The sequence below is a fragment of the Dendrobates tinctorius genome, unplaced genomic scaffold, assembly GCF_039654945.1.
Source record: "Dendrobates tinctorius isolate UK_male_01 unplaced genomic scaffold, ASM3965494v1 ptg000028l, whole genome shotgun sequence".
In the NCBI taxonomy this organism is placed as follows: Eukaryota; Metazoa; Chordata; class Amphibia; order Anura; family Dendrobatidae; genus Dendrobates; species Dendrobates tinctorius.
In genome coordinates, this window is record NW_027361696.1 from 14,366,656 (window position 1) to 14,389,880 (window position 23,225).

Here is a 23,225-nt window from a genome sequence, read left to right on the forward strand (position 1 = left end):
AGGCAGGGACATGCGTGGTATGCGGATGCGTCCACATGCGGTGTTTTGAAGTGCCCTCCGAATGCAACATGTTGCATTTTCTTGCGTTCGGAGGGCATGTCAAAACGCCGCACGCGGATGCATCCGCATAAAATACATGTCCCTGCGTACCCAATGTTAAAGATAGGTATGCAGGACGCATGCGGAAGTAGGCGGAGCACCACGCTGCGGACTCAAACGCTAATGTGAACCTAGCCTAAGTCACTTCCAATATGTTAAAAACACTAGAAATAACAGAAGTGGTTGGATTCTCTTCTGTGGAGCACTAGAAAAAATGGAGGTTTCTGAGTTTATTAATCAGTGGTATGTCTGGAGAAGGGAAAATGAAGCAGATGCTATAAAGAGCAGCCTACAGTGAAGCAGGGTGGGGGTTTGATGATATCTATAGTGAAGCATGGCAGGGAATTGATGTCTACAGTGAAGGCTGGCAGGGGCTCAATGCCTACAGTGAAGTATCGCAGGGCTCGATGTCTAGAGTGAAGCACAGGGGGCTCGGTGAGGTCTACAGTGAAGCATGGCATGGGCTTGTTGATATCTACAGTGAAGTATAGTAGTGGCTTGGGGATATCTAAAGTGAAGGACGGCAGGGGATAAGTGATGTCTACAGTGAAGCATTGAGTTAGCTTTTTCATGGTAAGAGTGAAGGACAATGGGAGCTTGGTGATGTCTATGGTAAATCATAGTGGTGGTTCGGTGATGTCTACAGTGAAGCATGGAGGTGGCTCTTTGATGTCCTGGGGCATAACGACCGGGGTCGCAGAGTTCACCGATGCGACAATGTCCGCGCAGGTCAGGTGCCCATCAACACCAGCAGATGCGTCAACCAACAGTGAAGCACAGGGCCTCAGTGAAGTCTAGAGTGAAGCATGGCGGGGGCTCTGTGATATCTAGAGTGAAGAATGGCGGGGGCTTGGTGATGTCTACAGTGAAGCATGGCGGGGCTCTGTAATATCCACACTAAAGCACGGTGGGGCTCAGTGATGTCTACACTAATGCACGGCAGGGGCTCAGTGATGCCTTCAGTGAAGCACGGTGGGGGCTTGATGTCTGCACTGACACATGGTGTGGGCTCAATAATGTTTAAAGTGAAGCATGGCGGGGACTCAGTCATGTCTACATTAAAGCACTGTGGGGATCGGTGATGTCTAGAGTGAAGCATGGCAGGGGCTCGGTGATTTCAACAGTGAAGAATGGCAAAGGCTAGGCGATGTCTACAGTGAAGTATGGCGGGGCTCAGTGATGTTCTAAGGTTGGAAACCTGCAACTTGTGAAAGACAAGATGGATTTAATCAAGTGTCAGGAACTACTAGGAGATAATGTAAATGTGAGGAGCTGAACCTTGGGTGTCATTGGACCTTCCAACAGGGCATTCATCCCATGCATCTCATTGTCTACGTTTCAGAAGTCCTGTGAACTTTTAGAGCAGCCATCAAAGTCACCTGAACGACATAGAAAATCTTTAATGGGATGTGGAGAAGGCAGCTGCAGCAGACCCAAGGACATTAGTGACCTGGAGGCCATTGCCCATAGGGACTGTGGTAAAATTATATATTAACGCTGCCAGTAGCTGGTGTCTGGCTATACATCATGTCTGCAGCAGGTTTAAACAACCAGAGGAGCTGTAGTAAGAACTAAAGATGCTGGTCATCATGGATGAATAATTCTGAGACTGCAGCAGTCAGTAAAAGTGTGGAGAGGCGAGACGGGAGATAACCGCGTGGGCACAGAGAGATCTTGTGTGATGTACGAAACCCTATTAATGACCCCGTTCTGTGACCGGCGCAACAGCCCTGCCGACATGACTGCTGTCTGTCCCACCAGGCCTGGATGGCATCTCCCAGCCACAACTACCCCTGATATCTGTAAGCTGCCGGCACAGTATGATTACAGGTCTCAGTGTAACATTAATGACGTTTTGGTGAGGGGGCAAAGAGGGGGCTGTTACAACCTGCAACCGGCAGCAAGATCAGAAGCAGCAAATTGGCCCCGAATGTGTGACAGGGTGTCAACAGCGGATTACGGTGATGTCTCGCTCTGTGCGGCCTGCTGGGTGCTCTCCTACTGACGGGTTCCCTGTGCCTCACACCTCGGCTCCACAGTGGATTCCTCTCTATTATCCTGAAAGTGGATTATTCCAGAAAAATGATCCAGATAAAATATCAGAACAAAAGATAAGTAATGAGCAAAGGCGACCAGCAACCCAAGGAGACCCCGACCAATCCTTGGTCCTAAGGGAAATGTGTCTGAAAATGCTGCAACGACTGCACAAACGACGAGCAGAGAAATGGCAACTCCGCCTGAAACTACTCTCACAAATATGACACTGCAGATCATTACCGACGATCATTAATAGATTGTTACTGCAGACTATTACCTCTGATCATTAAGGTGGCGTTCACATTGTGTTTTTTTAACTTTACTGTGATTGCAGAAAAAAACAAAACGCGAAGGCAACGAGTGCAGGCAGCCCGACACAGATTGTTACTTAACATCATTACTGTAGCTCGTTACCTCCATTACCACAGATCATTATCTCCATTACTGCAGGTGGTTACCTCCTTTACTGTAGCTCATTACCTCTGCTACCACAAATGGTTACCTCCGTTACCGCAGGTGGTTACCACTGTTACCACAAATGGTTACCTCCGTTACCGCAGGTGGTTACCTCCGTTACCGCAGGTGGTTACCACTGTTACCGCAGACGGTTACCTCCTCTACTGTAGGTGGTTATCTTTGTTACTGCAGATGGTTACCTCCGTTTTACCGCAGGTGGTTACCTCCTTTACCGCAGATGGTTACCTCCGTTACCGCAGGTGGTTACCTCCATTACCATAGGTGGTTACCTCAGTTACCGCAGATGGTTACCTGCATTACCGTAGATCGTTACCGCAGGTGGTTATCTCAGTTACCACAGATGGTTGCTTCTGTTAGTGTTACCGCAGATCGTTACCGTAGATCATTACCTCTATTACTGTTACCGCAGATCGTTACCTCCGTTACAGCACATCATTACCTCAGATTCTTACCTTGGTGCCACTTTCTTTTCTGCACTTTTTTGGGATAGAAAATAAAATTCTGTAAGTTTTGTACCAAAATTGTATAAATGACTAAAGCAAAAAAAGCAACTTGAAGTAAATACATAAATAAATACTTTTTCCAATTTTTTTATTACTATCTTACATTTTTTTCTTTGGTTGAAAAATGAAATGACTGTGCATTAGTGACCAGACCCCAGTATACCACAGTGATCATTCTCCGCAGGTCCCGCCGATATCACAGGTCTCTGCCACCACACCGTGTCGAGTGCTGGGGTCCGGTGCCTCACTGATATGAGAAGGCTTTACAGATAATGGAATATAATAGTTGTGCTTGTATCCCCAAGATGGACTCTGGGAGACTGATCTCTGGTTCTTATGTGCCCTATTAAATATGTGACCCAGAATGTGGAACTTATTAATGCATGTGACAATTCCCGCCATTGTGTTCAGCAGCAGGAGTCCACAGAATAGTGCTCAGTTGTGGCTTCTCCTGATTTCCAGAGTAATTGATCGTAGTAGATCTGTGGGCCATCCATTCATTAATCCCTCTTCCTAAATAGGTGGAAACATTAATTAAGGTTCCCCCTAATCACAAGGGACTAGATACTGTACATATGTCGGCTGGAGCAGCCACAGTTCTGAGGTTCGGGGGGTGCTGAAGCACTTCTCTCATTCCCAGTTGCTCCTCGTGGGCGGTGCCTCTCAGCACCACAGTCTTCTACTTGATTTTACTTTGGTGTCTCTCGCCCTGCGCTCCTTTCACTATCAGTTGGCGTTTGTAGGTGTTTTTGGTTGTGATGGGGCAGAGAATTGGCACTTTCCAATAGTTTTCTTTTGAGATCATCTGTTCAGCCGCCTCAGGAACTAATGATGCAGATGAATGTCGAAGTGTAATGTCTCTCTGTGCTTTGGGCGTACGACTAGTGCGGCGTATAAGCGTCAGGCTGTGCCCGGATGGTTACTATAAGGTTATTGTGCTTTCTAGAAATAAATCACCATGACATGATCATGGACATGATGATGATGATGAGCTCAGGGAGTGGGGGAAAGTGTCCTGTGCTTAGGCTGGAAGACTCCGGATGATCGGCGGTGCCGACATCTCTGGACAGAGCCGTGACTCCTCTATGACGCCACATTATCTTGGGGGAAGCCATCCTCACCGCCAGTCAGATCCGGTCATTCAGGCCGCAGGGTGAAACGCAACTTGCTGTCATGACAGAAAATCAGAAAAGAAAAGACTAGTAAAGGAAACATAACTCCCATCAGCACCTGAGACAACGAGCCGATACACTCAGCCAAGAGATAATATTAAATATTAAAAAGCCGCTCTGCTCATAGCACGGCATGTGCAGCAAGGTCCAGCCAGAGCTCCTCACCAGAGGCCAATGTGGCCATCAGTAGAGCTCTGCTTTCTAAAGGCCCATCCACACGGGTCGAAAATCAGCAAATGAAGGTTCATAAGTAAGCTCCATAAACATGGCACCGTTCAGCTCCAGCTCGCTAAACAGCAAAGTCGCGCTCATTCAGTGATCGAACCTTTTATGCCGGGTGGACATGACTGTTATAAGCAGCACATTGCCCCATACACACAGAGGATGTGCTGCCAACAATATGCTAGAGGTATGGACACATCGTATCACCCATTGTTCTGTCCACACACAGTGTATCACGTCCTGTGCGCTCAGCATATGCCGCACCGTGCGCACAGCGTATACTGCCCTGTGCACACAGCGTATACCGCCCCGTGCACACAGCGTATACAACCCTGTACCCACAGCATATACCGCACCTCGTGTGCACAGAGGATGGACAGTGGACTTTTATAGAACCTAATATAACTAACAAAAATGATTGTTCTCAGTGGGAGAAACTACATAATCTTGTAGTGATGAGACCTAATGGCCGACAGATATCAGTGTGGTCACACCACGGCGCTGCAGACTGCGGAGGTCTCATCATCGGGCACCGTATAAAAAAGTATGTAAACAAACACAAATATATACACAAATATAAAAATATAATATCAGGTCTCTGCTCTTTGTACAGGTTTGTGTTTGGTCAGCTCCTTTCTTCCACCTGATGACGAGATCTCCAAAGTCTGCAGAGCCACAGGGTGACCTCACTGAGACCTGTAGTAGGCCATAAGGTTTCATCACTACAAGATGATTTTCTTTTTTCCTCCACTGAGATCAATCTTTCTTCAGCTGGTGACACAGAACCGAAACTTTATTTTTCTTTTAATTAGAAAAAGAAACAAAGAAAATGTCGCCTGTTCCTTCCTAAGGGTGGATACAGTATGTATGTGGTTGGGGAGGCTGCGGCTGTGTAACTGTGCAGATCTGAGTGCCGCCATATTGAGGGACAATATTTGGGGCCCATATCCGCTGATCTCTCCCGAATCAGGCACCTGTGAACATCAGCCGGACACCGGATGAGGAATGTGCGGGGGTAGGGAATGAGCTTCCATTATAGGATTTGGAAAGTGAATGTTTAAATTCTCCAAAAACAAAAGAGGAGTCAGAGTGCAAGGAGCGGAACGCACAATGCGTCCTTAGAGCGCGTGGGACCCTGCAAAACGCCAGAGCTAAACAGCGGCAGAAAGAATAGGATTAGCGGAATAATGCCATCACCCGATGGTGCGCTCAGCATTCCTGTGTGCTGCGCAGCCTCGCACGGCCCCATTGTCCGTCCGTCCCTTTACATCTAATTTATGGTAATCTGTTTGTCCTAAAAGTGTCTATGAAAGCGGCAAACTGTGACGAGCGGAGTGCGAGAAGTTCTGGAGGACCCCCATAATGACCGTAGGATTCCTGCCCCTTTTATTCACTATATGTATTATGAGGTGCCTTTTAATTTGTGGAAAATTAAATATATAAAACATCATATACTTAAAGGGCCGTTTCCTGCACGACGTTACGGTTTTATATTTAGCTTTTAAAAAAAAAATCCTCACCATTTTGAAGATCTCTGCTTGCTATGAAAAAATGGAAATCATTCATAGCTTCCATACTGGGCTGTGAATGTACAGCTGGTTGGGGGTCTGGTACTGTGTGTCAGTGCAGGTAACAGCTGTCATTCTAACATCTGAGCCCGAAGAGAGACGTGTGCAGCTCACAGAGGATCGTCCACATTGTAACAAATCATCAGCTGTGAGAACTATTCCTGTAAAGTTTATCATCCTCTAGGTGCCTGCCTCAGTGTTTGTAATCACTGCGAGCAAGCAGAGATCCTGAAAAGCAGAGACGTCGCCTACAAATTGACTAAATCTTTCTAGAAGATGGGACTGGCTCTTTAAAATAACACAAATCGTAGACTTCACAAAAGAGCCAATAACAAAATCCCAGAGAATATCAGTGGAGTCACAAAAATATCATCCGGCGTCCTGATGACGGATCTTCTCTGCGGGTAAAGTTATTGTGATGGACGCGGACTGTGACAACATTGGACCGGCCACTTCTGTGAATTCCACGTCACTATATTTACTGGAGTGAGCACAAGTATGGGTCACAGTTTCCATACTGAAGACATTAGGCACATTTATGTCTTGGGAAAACTGAAACCCACAACAGGAAAAAGCCGATTCCAGGTACAGAGAAGAGGGTCCTACATGACACTGACACAACCACAACACCGTAACACCACAATATGTGACACCACCACAATACGTGACAACCACAATATGTGATACCACCACAATATGCGATACAACCACAACACCACCACATGTGATACTACCACAATATGTGACACACCATGACACAACCGCAACACCGTGATACACCAACAATATGTGACACAACCACAATGAGTGATCCAACCACAAACCACAAGGTTTGCCACACAACATTAAGACACACAGCGCCGCTGACTGACCTGGAGAGCTGGAGGACGGACTCACCGTCATCAGTACCTCCTGGTTATCTGCCAACGCCTGCTTAGCTAAGTACCGCTCTCTCTTCACCTTTATCTCCACCGACTCGGGAATATCTGGGACCATCCAGTCTATACAACGCAGACTGAAGAAGACCACGTGCTAGAGGAGGAGACACAAGATGGAGTCAGAAGATTCAGAAGCCAAAGAACCCACAGCTGGTGCCCGAGCCATCCACGACTGTAGACCTCAAGATCACAGTAGTTACAGGCTCCCAATTCATCATTGTCTTTGCAGATTTCTTTTCTTTTCTAGAGTTAAAAATGGTTCTGTCAGTGACCCTGATGGTTGCACCTTTTTCGTTATATTATTTTCTCTTTTTTTAAGTCACCATCACTTTTGTCTGTTTTGTTTTTTGACCAACAAGGTGGGCACGGATTCCTGTATCCAGATGTTTCAGCCTAATCCACCGCTGCCGTCTGGAGCACAATCCGTCTAATCATTTGTTTGCAGTTGAACACTAATATACAATATTTTAAAGAATCTTGCAACTGTTTAGCTCTAAAAAGGCCCCAAAAAAGGATAAAGATAAGAAAAAGAACTTTGATTTTGTGCAAAATTCATCAACCTACATGAAGAATTTGATGCAAAAATCAGCAAAAAAAGAAAAGTCACATTACAAATAATCTGAGCCGCAGTGTCCGACCTCAAACGCAATAATGAATCCAAGCCGGACAGCGAGGAGCTTCCAGTAGAAGAGAGTGTATTTCCCATCTTCATCCCGGAAAGCTTTGTACCTGCAGAATAAAGAGCAGGATACTGGGGAGATGGGGAAATCTCTACAGTGCCACAGAGCGCAGAGAACCATGGCTACTTCTGAGAATTGCCAGTCACGGAGGTCACGCACCCACCAGATTCAACCACACCCCACCAGGCCCACCCGCACTCCACCAGCACTCCACCATGCTCACCTTCACTTCACCAGGCCTACCCACACCCTCCAGGCTCACCTGCACCCACCAGGCTCACTCACACCCTCCAGGCTCACCTGCACAGGGTATGGTTTGCTGAAATATAGCTGTGTGGAGAGTAGGACAAGCTGAAATTTAGGTATCCCTCCAGGTTGCTGTCGTACTCGTACTGGTAGAGGAGACGCGGAAGGAAGTCCGAGGTGAAGGCAATGAGAAAAGCCTGGAATGAGGAAAGATCATCCGTTGTCTGGATGACGTGATGTTGGCATCACGTGTCTCCATGACTGGTACTTACATTAACTATAACTGAAAGCTGAGACAACGCCTCCAAAATCAGAAACCAGACCCCAATATGCTGCGCCCGCTCTGCCACCGGGCGCCGGTATTCACACACAAACTTCTGAGCATCAAGTCGAATTTCAACCCAGTTATTGAGTAGGGCGAACAGAGGAGCCAGAGGGAAGGCAGCCACGAAAATGGTGATGAAGCCGAACTGTATCACTAAGACACAGAAAGAATGAGCCGGTCAGAGAATCTATACAACGAGTGTCCACCTACAGCGGGGTCTCTACCGTCAGAAGGGGCATTGTGACATGGCTGCTTATGTGCACGGCAGATGCCAATCGCACCTGTGCATGGTGGTGACATTACCGTGTCTGGCATATTGTACCACCCTACTACTCACCCATTTCTAGGTACTCCTCGAAGAGACCCTCACATTCAATCAGCTCATAATCCTCTTCCCAGCGCTGCGGTTCCTCCAAGATCTGGTCACCTCGCACCTTAGCTAGCTGCCTCCGCTGCCGCCAGGACTTCACCTTACTGTCAGATATATAATGGAGGGGCAGTATATAATGTATCACTCACATAGGACGTCATCACTATACTGTCAGATATATAATGGAGGGGGCAGTATATAATGTATCACTGACACAGGACGTCACTATACTGTCATATATATATAATGGAGGGGCAGTATATTAGGTATCACTGACACAGGACGTCACTATACTGTCAGATATATAATGGAGGGGCAGTATATAATGTATCACTAACACAGGACGTCACTATACTGTCATATATATATAATGGAGGGGCAGTATATTAGGTATCACTGACACAGGACGTCACTATACTGTCAGATATATAATGGAGGGGCATTATATAATGTATCACTGACACAGGACGTCACTATACTGTCAGATATATAATGGAAGGCGCAGTATATAATGTATCACTAACACAGGACGTCACTATACTGTCATATATATATATAATGGAGGGGCAGTATATTAGGTATCACTGACACAGGACGTCACTATACTGTCAGATATATAATGGAGGGGCAGTATATAATGTATCACTGACACAGGACGTCACTATACTGTCAGATATATAATGGAGGGGCAGTATATAATGTATCACTGACACAGGACGTCACTATACTGTCAGATATATAATGGAAGGCGCAGTATATAATGTATCACTGACACAGGACATCACTATACTGTCAGATATATAATGGAGGGGCAGTATATAATCTATCACTGACACAGGACGTCACTATACTGTCAGATATATAATGGAGGGGCAGTATATAATGTATCACTAACACAGGACGTCACTATACTGTCATATATATATAATGGAGGGGCAGTATATTAGGTATCACTGACACAGGACGTCACTATACTGTCAGATATATAATGGAGGGGCAGTATATAATGTATCACTGACACAGGACGTCACTATACTGTCAGATATATAATGGAAGGCGCAGTATATAATGTATCACTGACACAGGACGTCACTATACTGTCAGATATATAATGGAGGGGCAGTATATAATGTATCACTAACACAGGACGTCACTATACTGTCATATATATAATGGAGGGGCAGTATATTAGGTATCACTGACACAGGACGTCACTATACTGTCAGATATATAATGGAGGGGCAGTATATAATGTATCACTGACACAGGACGTCACTATACTGTCAGATATATAATGGAGGGGCAGTATATAATGTATCACTGACACAGGACGTCACTATACTGTCACATATATAATGGAGGGGCAGTATATAATGTATCACTGACAGGACGTCACTATACTGTCAGATATATAATGGAGGGGCAGTATATTAGGTATCACTGACACAGGACGTCACTATACTGTCAGATATATAATGGAGGGGCAGTATATAATGTATCACTAACACAGGACGTCACTATACTGTCATATATATATAATGGAGGGGCAGTATATTAGGTATCACTGACACAGGACGTCACTATACTGTCAGATATATAATGGAGGGCCAGTATATAATGTATCACTGACACAGGACGTCACTATACTGTCAGATATATAATGGAGGGGCAGTATATAATATATCACTGACACAGGACGTCACTATACTGTCAGATATATAATGGAGGGGCAGTATATAATGTATCACTGACACAGGACGTCACTATACTGTCAGATATATAATGGAGGGCGCAGTATATAATGTATCACTGACACAGGACGTCACTATACTGTCAGATATATAATGGAGGGCGCAGTATATAATGTATCACTGACACAAGACGTCACTATACTGTCAGATATATAATGGAGGGGCAGTATATAATGTATCACTGACAGGACGTCACTATACTGTCAGATATATAATGGAGGGCGCAGTATATAATGTATCACTGACACAAGACGTCACTATACTGTCAGATATATAATGGAGGGGCAGTATATAATATATCACTGACACAGGACGTCACTATACTGTCAGATATATAATGGAGGGCGCAGTATATAATGTATCACTGACACAAGACGTCACTATACTGTCAGATATATAATGGAGGGGCAGTATATAATGTATCACTGACAGGACGTCACTATACTGTCAGATATATAATGGAGGGCGCAGTATATAATGTATCACTGACACAAGACGTCACTATACTGTCAGATATATAATGGAGGGGCAGTATATAATGTATCACTGACACAGGACGTCACTATACTGTCAGATATATAATGGAGGGGCAGTATATAATGTATCACTAACACAGGACGTCACTATACTGTCAGATATATAATGGAGGGGCAGTATATAATGTATCACTAACACAGGACGTCACTATACTGTCATATATATATAATGGAGGGGCAGTATATTAGGTATCACTGACACAGGATGTCACTATACTGTCAGATATATAATGGAGGGGCAGTATATAATGTATCACTGACACAGGACGTCACTATACTGTCAGATATATAATGGAAGGCGCAGTATATAATGTATCACTGACACAGGACGTCACTATACTGTCAGATATATAATGGAGGGGCAGTATATAATGTATCACTGACACAGGACGTCACTATACTGTCAGATATATAATGGAGGGGCAGTATATAATGTATCACTAACACAGGACGTCACTATACTGTCATATATATATAATGGAGGGGCAGTATATTAGGTATCACTGACACAGGACGTCACTATACTGTCAGATATGTAATGGAGGGGCAGTATATAATGTATCACTGACACAGGACGTCACTATACTGTCAGATATATAATGGAAGGCGCAGTATATAATGTATCACTAACACAGGACGTCACTATACTGTCATATATATATATATATATATAATGGAGGGGCAGTATATAATGTATCACTGACACAGGACGTCACTATACTGTCAGATATATAATGGAGGGGCAGTATATAATGTATCACTGACACAGGACGTCACTATACTGTCAGATATATAATGGAGGGGCAGTATATAATGTATCACTGACACAGGACGTCACTATACTGTCAGATATATAATGGAAGGCGCAGTATATAATGTATCACTGACACAGGGCGTCACTATACTGTCAGATATATAATGGAGGGGCAGTATATAATGTATCACTAACACAGGACGTCACTATACTGTCATATATATATAATGGAGGGGCAGTATATTAGGTATCACTGACACAGGATGTCACTATACTGTCAGATATATAATGGAGGGGCAGTATATAATGTATCACTGACACAGGACGTCACTATACTGTCAGATATATAATGGAAGGCGCAGTATATAATGTATCACTGACACAGGACGTCACTATACTGTCAGATATATAATGGAGGGGCAGTATATAATGTATCACTAACACAGGACGTCACTATACTGTCATATATATATAATGGAGGGGCAGTATATTAGGTATCACTGACACAGGACGTCACTATACTGTCAGATATATAATGGAGGGGCAGTATATAATGTATCACTGACACAGGACGTCACTATACTGTCAGATATATAATGGAAGGCGCAGTATATAATGTATCACTGACACAGGACGTCACTATACTGTCAGATATATAATGGAGGGGCAGTATATAATGTATCACTAACACAGGACGTCACTATACTGTCATATATATATAATGGAGGGGCAGTATATTAGGTATCACTGACACAGGACGTCACTATACTGTCAGATATATAATGGAGGGGCAGTATATAATGTATCACTGACACAGGACGTCACTATACTGTCAGATATATAATGGAGGGCGCAGTATATAATGTATCACTAACACAGGACGTCACTATACTGTCAGATATATAATGGAGGGGCAGTATATAATGTATCACTGACACAGGACGTCACTATACTGTCAGATATATAATGGAGGGGCAGTATATTAGGTATCACTGACACAGGACGTCACTATACTGTCAGATATATAATGGAGGGGCAGTATATAATGTATCACTGACACAGGACGTCACTATACTGTCAGATATATAATGGAGGGGCAGTATATAATGTATCACTGACACAGGACGTCACTATACTGTCAGATATATAATGGAGGGGCAGTATATAATGTATCACTGACACAGGACGTCACTATACTGTCAGATATATAATGGAGGGCGCAGTATATAATGTATCACTGACACAAGACGTCACTATACTGTCAGATATATAATGGAGGGGCAGTATATAATGTATCACTGACACAGGACGTCACTATACTGTCAGATATATAATGGAGGGGCAGTATATAATGTATCACTGACACAGGACGTCACTATACTGTCAGATATATAATGGAGGGGCAGTATATAATATATCACTGACACAGGACGTCACTATACTGTCAGATATATAATGGAGGGGCAGTATATTAGGTATCACTGACACAGGACGTCACTATACTGTCAGATATATAATGGAGGGGCAGTATATAATGTATCACTGACACAGGACGTCACTATACTGTCAGATATATAATGCAGGGGCAGTATATAATGTATCACTGACACAGGACGTCACTATACTGTCAGATATATAATGGAGGGGCAGTATATAATATATCACTGACACAGGACGTCACTATACTGTCAGATATATAATGGAGGGGCAGTATATAATATATCACTGACACAGGACGTCACTATACTGTCAGATATATAATGGAGGGGCAGTATATAATGTATCACTGACACAGGACGTCACTATACTGTCAGATATATAATGGAGGGCGCAGTATATAATGTATCACTGACACAAGACGTCACTATACTGTCAGATATATAATGGAGGGGCAGTATATAATGTATCACTGACACAGGACGTCACTATACTGTCAGATATATAATGGAGGGGCAGTATATAATGTATCACTGACACAGGACGTCACTATACTGTCAGATATATAATGGAGGGGCAGTATATAATGTATCACTGACACAGGACGTCACTATACTGTCAGATATATAATGGAGGGCGCAGTATATAATGTATCACTGACACAAGACGTCACTATACTGTCAGATATATAATGGAGGGGCAGTATATAATGTATCACTGACACAGGACGTCACTATACTGTCAGATATATAATGGAGGGGCAGTATATAATGTATCACTGACACAGGACGTCACTATACTGTCAGATATATAATGGAGGGGCAGTATATAATGTATCACTGACACAGGACGTCACTATACTGTCAGATATATAATGGAGGGGCAGTATATAATATATCACTGACACAGGACGTCACTATACTGTCAGATATATAATGGAGGGCGCAGTATATAATGTATCACTGACACAGGACGTCACTATACTGTCAGATATATAATGGAGGGCGCAGTATATAATGTATCACTGACACAAGACGTCACTATACTGTCACATATATAATGGAGGGGCAGTATATAATGTATCACTGACAGGACGTCACTATACTGTCAGATATATAATGGAGGGCGCAGTATATAATGTATCACTGACACAAGACGTCACTATACTGTCAGATATATAATGGAGGGGCAGTATATAATATATCACTGACACAGGACGTCACTATACTGTCAGATATATAATGGAGGGGCAGTATATAATGTATCACTGACACAGGACGTCACTATACTGTCAGATATATAATGGAGGGCGCAGTATATAATGTATCACTGACACAAGACGTCACTATACTGTCAGATATATAATGGAGGGGCAGTATATAATGTATCACTGACAGGACGTCACTATACTGTCAGATATATAATGGAGGGCGCAGTATATAATGTATCACTGACACAAGACGTCACTATACTGTCAGATATATAATGGAGGGGCAGTATATTAGGTATCACTGACACAGGACGTCACTATACTGTCAGATATATAATGGAGGGCGCAGTATATAATGTATCACTGACACAAGACGTCACTATACTGTCAGATATATAATGGAGGGGCAGTATATAATGTATCACTGACACAGGAAGTCACTATACTGTCAGATATATAATGGAGGGGCAGTATATAATGTATCACTGACACAGGAAGTCACTATACTGTCAGATATATAATGGAGGGGCAGTATATAATGTATCACTGACACAGGACGTCACTATACTGTCAGATATATAATGGAGGGGCAGTATATAATGTATCACTGACACAGGACGTCACTATACTGTCAGATATATAATGGAGGGCGCAGTATATAATGTATCACTGACACAAGACGTCACTATACTGTCAGATATATAATAGAGGGGCAGTATATAATGTATCACTGACAGGACGTCACTATACTGTCAGATATATAATGGAGGGCGCAGTATATAATGTATCACTGACACAAGACGTCACTATACTGTCAGATATATAATGGAGGGGCAGTATATAATGTATCACTGACACTGGACGTCACTATACTGTCAGATATATAATGGAGGGCGCAGTATATTAGGTATCACTGACACAGGACGTCACTATACTGTCAGATATATAATGGAGGGGCAGCATATAATGTATCACTGACAGGACATCACTATACTGTCAGATATATAATGGAGGGCGCAGTATATAATGTATCACTGACACAAGACGTCACTATACTGGATATATAATGGAGGGGCAGTATATAATGTATCACTGACACAGGGTGTCTCTTTACTGTCAGATATATAATGGAGGGGCAGTATATAATGTATCACTGACACAAGACGTCACTATACTGTCACATATATAATGGAGGGGCAGTATATAATGTATCACTGACAGGACGTCACTATACTGTCAGATATATAATGGAGGGCGCAGTATATAATGTATCACTGACACAAGACGTCACTATACTGTCAGATATATAATGGAGGGGCAGTATATAATGTATCACTGACACAGGAAGTCACTATACTGTCAGATATATAATGGAGGGGCAGTATATAATGTATCACTGACACAGGAAGTCACTATACTGTCAGATATATAATGGAGGGGCAGTATATAATGTATCACTGACACAGGACGTCACTATACTGTCAGATATATAATGGAGGGGCAGTATATAATGTATCACTGACACAGGACGTCACTATACTGTCAGATATATAATGGAGGGCGCAGTATATAATGTATCACTGACACAAGACGTCACTATACTGTCAGATATATAATAGAGGGGCAGTATATAATGTATCACTGACAGGACGTCACTATACTGTCAGATATATAATGGAGGGCGCAGTATATAATGTATCACTGACACAAGACGTCACTATACTGTCAGATATATAATGGAGGGGCAGTATATAATGTATCACTGACACTGGACGTCACTATACTGTCAGATATATAATGGAGGGCGCAGTATATTAGGTATCACTGACACAGGACGTCACTATACTGTCAGATATATAATGGAGGGGCAGCATATAATGTATCACTGACAGGACATCACTATACTGTCAGATATATAATGGAGGGCGCAGTATATAATGTATCACTGACACAAGACGTCACTATACTGGATATATAATGGAGGGGCAGTATATAATGTATCACTGACACAGGGTGTCTCTTTACTGTCAGATATATAATGGAGGGGCAGTATATAATGTATCACTGACACAAGACGTCACTATACTGTCACATATATAATGGAGGGGCAGTATATAATGTATCACTGACAGGACGTCACTATACTGTCAGATATATAATGGAGGGCGCAGTATATAATGTATCACTGACACAAGACGTCACTATACTGTCAGATATATAATGGAGGGGCAGTATATAATATATCACTGACACAGGACGTCACTATACTGTCAGATATATAATGGAGGGGCAGTATATAATGTATCACTGACACAGGACGTCACTATACTGTCAGATATATAATGGAGGGGCAGTATATAATGTATCACTGACACAGGACGTCTCTATACTGTCATATATATAATGGAGGGGCAGTATATAATGTATAACTGCAGATCAGGGTGATTTCCAGGAATATGGGATAGCTGTATACTGCCTGTGTTGTGAGACCGCACGCTGCTCTGGAGGAGTCGCTGCAGTCGTCACTTCTAGTGGGCTCCATGTAGTGCTAAATTTCCATTGCATTTAAATGTGTTTCTGCTTCTCTCAGTGACATCCGCTGGTCACAAGGGAGCTGATCTTTAGAAAAAGCGGATAACTATATAAGACTTCCCCTTTACGTTCCTCAGATTTAGGGCTCATTCAGACAATCGTGTTCTCGGTCTCTGTATATGGCTAAGCGCTCGCAAACAACACACGTACCAATTGAAGCCATTGTGCACAAGGGTATTTTTACAGACCAAAGATCTGCATGGAAAGTTGCAGCATGCATAAGGGTCCCGTTTCACTTAGCGACGCACCAGCGATCCCGACAACGATACGACCTGGTAGGGATCGCTGGTGCGTTGCTAAATGATTGCTAGTAAGCTGCCAAACAGGCAGATCTCTTCAGCGACGCAGCAACAATCCAGCGATCAAACACAGCGATGCATGCTGGCCAGCGGGAAGCTGACAACGAAAAAATGGCCCAGGATATTCCTGCACGATCAGCGATATCCAGCAGGGGGGACGGTCACTGCTGCGTGTCACATGTAGCGAGATCGTTGTTGCGTCACAAAATCGGTGACGCATTAGCGCTCTCGCTAGCGATCTTGCTATGAGACGGGGCCTTTACGGTACAGAGCAGAACAGTGCGCACAATGCGAGGTAGCACGATTCCTCCATTTTTCAAGCAGATGTCTCTTTTGTGACAGTCAGGAGAGGAGTTTATTGCAGTAAACGGAGGGTTATAAAGACTCTCCAGAGCAGCACGCAGATTCCTCCAGAGCAGAACGGAGACTCCCCCGGAGATCGGAGACTCCCCCAGAGTAGTACGGAGACTCCCCCTGAGCAGCATGGAGACTCCCCCTGAGCAGCATGGAAACTCCCCCAGAGTAGTACGGAGACTCCCCCAGAGTAGTACGGAGACTCCCCCTGAGCAGCACGGAGACTTCCCCAGAGCAGCACAGAGACTCCCTGAAGCAGTACTGAGACTACCCCTGGAGCAGCACGGAGACTCCCCGAAGCAGTACTGAGACCCCTGGAGCAGCACGGAGACTCCCCTGGAGCAGTACGGAGACTCCGCAGTAGCAGTACGGAGATCCCCGATGCTGCCTACACTTGACATCCCTGAGTAAACTTACGGGACGAGGAATTCCTGCACGTTGCTGACGATCTGCTTCCCCACCATTATAATGAAGAGCTGCTGAGCAAGTTCTATCAGACATCCGCCAGGACCGCACTGCACAGGACAAAGAGAAGGATTGTTAAAGTACTACTCCACCTATCGGGTCTAACCTTATGGTCATGAATCTGGCATTACAGTGAGGGGGGCTCAGCCATGGACAAGAGCAGCGCTGTTTCTGGACATGAAGCAGATAGACCCCACTAATGAAAGACTCGTCAGCTCCATATATCCTGGAAAATGTACTGCCTACATATGGGAAGGGAGAAATGGCAGCTATGCTTCACGCTCTACTCACATCTTCGTTCCTCATGCCCATCAGTTTGCCGTACTCCCCGGGATAGCCAACGAATCTGAAAGACACAGACAGATCCGACATAACGTCTCCTCCGTGTAACACGATGCAATACAATCTGAGAGTGGCCATCACATATGAGGGTCCAGGCTGCAGAGCAATGCTTTATTGCAGTGCTGCAATCCCCAGCCTCCATCCAACAGCAAATATTACCCAGAATCCTCCTGTGTGCGAGGACTCAGGTATGATATCAGGTGGTCACAGTTTGCTCTGACCACTCACTGATTCCCGTCCCGGGACGCCCTCTACAGGGGATATTCCCCCTTCATCATCTCACCTGCCCTTGAAAAAAGCCACATAGAATGGGGAAGAGTAGAAATTCACAAACTGGAAGATGAAAACCTTGAAGGTGAAGGCATCTTCATGTAAGGACTGCGTTCGATGCATCTCTGCGAAGAAATAACACATGTGTAACCAGAAGCGCAGAATGTCCCACAATGCAGCCCCTGTATACCCATCTGGGGATCTCCTGTGTGCAGGTGCATATGTTTGTCCGTCGTGGGCTGTTATGTGGCCTGACATATGCCCCCCACATGGGGCCGGTCTTTGCTCATAATGATGGTGCTAATAAAGTTGTAGACTGTGAATGTGCATCCTCGGTGTGATAATAAAGTTGCAGATTGCGAATGTGCGTCGTCGTTGTGTTAATAAACTTGCAGACTGAATGTGTGTTCTCGGTGTGATAACAAAGTTGCAGATTGTGAATGGTTGACCGCAGGGTGATAATAAAGTTGCAGATTGTGAATGGGTGACCGGTGATAATAAAGTTGCAGATTGTGAATGTGCATCCTCAGGGTGATAATAAACTTGCAGATTGTGAATGTGCATCCTCGATATGATAATAAAGTTGCAGATTGTGAATGTGTGACCTCAGGGTGATAATAAACTTGCAGATTGTGAATGTGCTTCCTCGATATGATAATAAAGTTGCAGATTGTGAATGTGCGTCCTCGGTGTGATTTTTCATAATCAGCTCATTTTGCAAAATTAAAGGGCTGGACTCCAATCTAATAAATCATCCCTGAGACCTGTCCAGCCCGCACAGCTGAGGATTTGTTACAATGTATCACAGGACACAACTGTATATGAGCTAAGCACATCAGCAGCACAAATCTGACAGCAAGTAGAGATACCAAAATGACAAAACGCACAAACCATCTATCAGACTTATCATTATCTTTGGGATCAGCGCTGGACATGGACGTTTATGTCGTAAATGTCACCATTATCGTGGTAACTGCAAACAGATTTGGTTTTGTAACTTATTTAACACTTTTAATAGATGTAAAGAATTTCCTGGAGTTTCTAGAGCGACGCATCCAAAGTGCTGCAGGGGTGAAGGCCGAGTCCCCCAGAGCACGGCTATATTTAGGAACAGGAGCCACGGTAAATCACATTCCCGGCAGCTGTCACTGCTGTATTATGTTTTATGCCTGAAACTCAAGCAAGTTCCCTCACTGCAGGTCTGTCCCTCATTGCACATCCGCAGTATACACTGCCCCCTACAGGTCTGTCCCTCATTGCACATCCGCAGTATACACTGCCCCCTACAGGTCTGTCCCTCATTGCACATCCACAGTATACACTGCCCCCTACAGGGCTGTCCCTCGCTGCAAATCCACAGTATACACTGTCCCCTGCAGGTCTGACCTTCATTTCACATCCACAGTATACAGGTCACATGACATTCTCAGGAGCAAGCAGATCAATCTCAAAGGAGCATCATACTGTATGTGGGGGGAATGTACTGTGGGGGCATCATACTGTGTGTGTGGGGGCATCATATTGTGTGTGGGGGGGATGTACCACATGTGGGTGTATCAAACTGTATGTGGGAATAATGTACCGTGACGGGTGCATCATACTGGGTATGTGTGGTAATGTACTGTGGGGGCATCATACTGTATGTAGTAGCAATGTACTGTGGAAGCATCATATTGTGTTTGGCAATGTACTGTGGGGACATCATACTGTATGTGGAAGGAATGTACTGCAGGGGCATCATACTTTGTGTGGGGTAATATACCTTGGGGACATTATACTGTGTGTGTGGGAATGTCCTGTAGGGAAATCATACTGTGTGGGATGAATGTACTGTGGGGCATCATACTGTGTGTGGGGGAATGTACTGCGGGGACATCATATTGTGTGGGGGGAATCTACTACGGGGACATCATACTGTGTGTGGGGAATGTCCTTTAGAGACATCATACTGTGTGGGAGGAATGTACTTTGGGAACATCATACTGTGTGGGGAGAATGTACTGTGGGGACATCATACTGTGAGGGGAATGTACTGTAGGGACATCATACTGTGTGGGAGGAATGTACTGTGGGAACATCATACTGTGAGGGGAATGTACTGTAGGGACATCATACTGTGTGGGAGGAATGCACTGTGGGAACATCATACTGTGTGTGGGAGGAACGTACTGTAGGGACATCATACCGTGCGAGGGGAAGGTACTGTAGGGACATCATACTGTGTGGGGATGTACTGTGGGGGCATAATACTGTGTGGGGCGAATGTACCGTGGGGACATCATACTGTGAGGGGAATGTGGGGGAATGTACTTTGGAGGCATCATTCTGTGTGTGTAGGAATGTACTGTGGGGGCATCATACTGTGTGGGGGGAATGTACTGTAAAGACATCATACTATGTGTGTAGGAATGTACTGTGGGGGCATCATACTGTGTGGGGAGAATGTACTGTAGGGACATCATACTGTACTGGGGAATGTACTTTAGGGACATCATACTGTGTGTGTGTAACGCTGGTAGGTTTGTACTTTGTTTCCAGGCGTTACTCTGCATGTCTGCTTTAACCCTTTGCTCCTTTCCCCCTAACTAGCTGGGATACTGTTGTCTGTTACCTGTATGGATGCTGCTCAGTTCCTGGCTCTGCTGTGTAGCCGTGCATGTATTATGGAGTCTTTGCTCCGCTGCATGACCCTACGTATGTACGGTCTCTGGCTGCCGCTGTGGAAGCTATCCGCGGGTTTCCAGGTCCTCTGCAGTTGGTGCATGACTTTCCACATGTGTCCAGGCTTGCAGCCGCTGCCAGGTGCGTTAGGGCTCGGTTCCTGTGTTTGCCATGCTGTTCTGTTTGTGCTTAGGGTGCGCGCGGCCACACCTTTCCTGTTTTTATTAGGGTTAGTGTGTGCACTTGAATTGCTGTCCCCAGCCTATTGCTGAGGGGCAGCTCTTATATAAAGTTCCTCTTTCCTGTTGGGCGTTGCCAGAGCTTCGCATTAAGTTCCTGAACCTTGCCATGTGTGGATTTATGTTCTGATCCTGTTCTGCCTGCGATCAGTTCTGGGAAAGCTGATATCTTTTGTCACTGGACCTGTACTGTCTATGTGTTGGTACCAAAGTCTTTGTCTTGATTCCTGCTGTGTTATGTTCCTGAAGTCCTTCTGTGTCTGGAACCATGTACCCAGTGACTGTGAGTTCCGTGTAACTGGTGTCCTGTGAACAAACCTGGGTTCGTCTTTTGAAGATGGAGCCGGTGTTTATGCTGAGCGTCTACTACGCTGTGCCCAGCTTGTTATGCGGAGCTAGCTCCGTCCAGCTCCGGTCCAATCCAGTTGTGCTTGCACCATCCCGCTTGAGTTCCTTCCTAGGTCCCATGTCCGTAGCCTGACGACCGCTGCCTGGAGATCGTGTCCGGCGTCCACTGTCTGGTTCCTGGAGCCTGACGACCGCTGACTGGTGCCAGAGGGTCGTGTCTCATGTCCGGAACCTGACGACCGCTTCCCTATGTCCTGCCAATGTCTTGCCTGTGTCCTGATGTCCAGCCTGTGTCCTGATGTCCGGTCAGTGGTCCTGCCTATGTTCCAGGGTCGGTCCTGCCTGTGTTCCTGGATCGACTCCTCCTATGTGTTCCTGGGGAGTCTCTAGCCTTGTTTCTCGGTGACGGCTCTGCCTGGATCTGACCAGCCGATGACCTGAGCTGCCATGCTGGTGTTCCTGGTCCTGTGCTGTCCGTGTCTCAGCCGATGACCTGAGCTGCCACACCGGTGTTCCTGGTCCTGTGCTGTCCGTGTCACAGCCGATGACCTGAGCTGCCACGCCGGTGTTCCTGGATCTGTGCAGTCCGTGTCCTGATGTTTCCTGCCTGGAGCCGTGGCTCTTGTCCGGAGTCCAGATGTCCTGCCTGTGTCTCCGAAGTCCTGCCTGTGTCTCCGACGTCGTTCCTGTGTCCAGTCCGTGGTCCTGGTGGTCCAGCCTGTGTTCCAGAGTCGGTCTCGCCCATGTTCCTGGATGGACTCCTCCTCCGTGTTCCTGGAGAGTCTCCAGCCTTGTTTCCTGATGACGGCTCTCCCTGTGAGTCCAGGATCTGACCAGTTGATGTCCTGAGCTGCCATGCTGATGTTTCTGGACCTGTGCTGTCCATGTCTTGCCTGTGTCCCAATGTCCTGCCGGTTCCCTGGGGTCCGCCCTGTGATGACGTCTGTCCGAGGTCAGTGTCTGATGTTCTCCTGCTGTGCCTGTGCTACGCCTGAGGCCTGAGAGAGAGGTTCTCCTGATATGCCCGTGCCAGATGACCCTGGACTGCATCAACCCGTGATGACCTCTTGACATCGTCTGTTAACCTGAGACGTGTACCCTTCCTTGATGTGCAGAATCGGGAGCCTGGCATTGTTATGTCTTGTTTGTGTACTGTGACTTTGCTTAAGTAAATTTTATGTTTCTTCATACCTGAAGTTGTGCGGAGTCATCTAGTCCTGCATATCGCCACCTTGTCCCCATGCTCAGATGCCACAGACCCTAGTCGCTACCCTTCCCTAGTCTGGGTATGTCCAGGTCTCCCTCTGTGGTCCAGTGGGTCCACAATCCG

At 45.2% G+C, this 23,225-nt stretch overlaps 1 protein-coding gene across 3 annotated transcripts in view; it reads right to left on the reverse strand.

The window, feature by feature from the left end:
* Positions 1–3,187: 3,187 nt before the first annotated feature.
* Positions 3,188–23,225, reverse strand: part of ANO7 (anoctamin 7) — an 87,642-nt gene continuing 67,604 nt past the window's right edge. For 2 of the 3 annotated variants that reach the window (XM_073570238.1, XM_073570240.1), the window contains 9 exons: positions 18,661–18,772; positions 18,327–18,381; positions 17,988–18,085; positions 8,605–8,741; positions 8,215–8,420; positions 7,997–8,139; positions 7,655–7,745; positions 6,951–7,110; positions 3,188–4,284 (listed from right to left, as the gene is read on the reverse strand). In XM_073570238.1, the coding sequence (XP_073426339.1) occupies positions 4,244–4,284; positions 6,951–7,110; positions 7,655–7,745; positions 7,997–8,139; positions 8,215–8,420; positions 8,605–8,741; positions 17,988–18,085; positions 18,327–18,381; positions 18,661–18,772 (1,043 nt within the window). In that variant the 3' untranslated portion in view covers positions 3,188–4,243. The remainder of the gene's footprint in view (positions 4,285–6,950; positions 7,111–7,654; positions 7,746–7,996; positions 8,140–8,214; positions 8,421–8,604; positions 8,742–17,987; positions 18,086–18,326; positions 18,382–18,660; positions 18,773–23,225) is intronic. The other variant, XM_073570239.1, reaches the window with a different exon arrangement.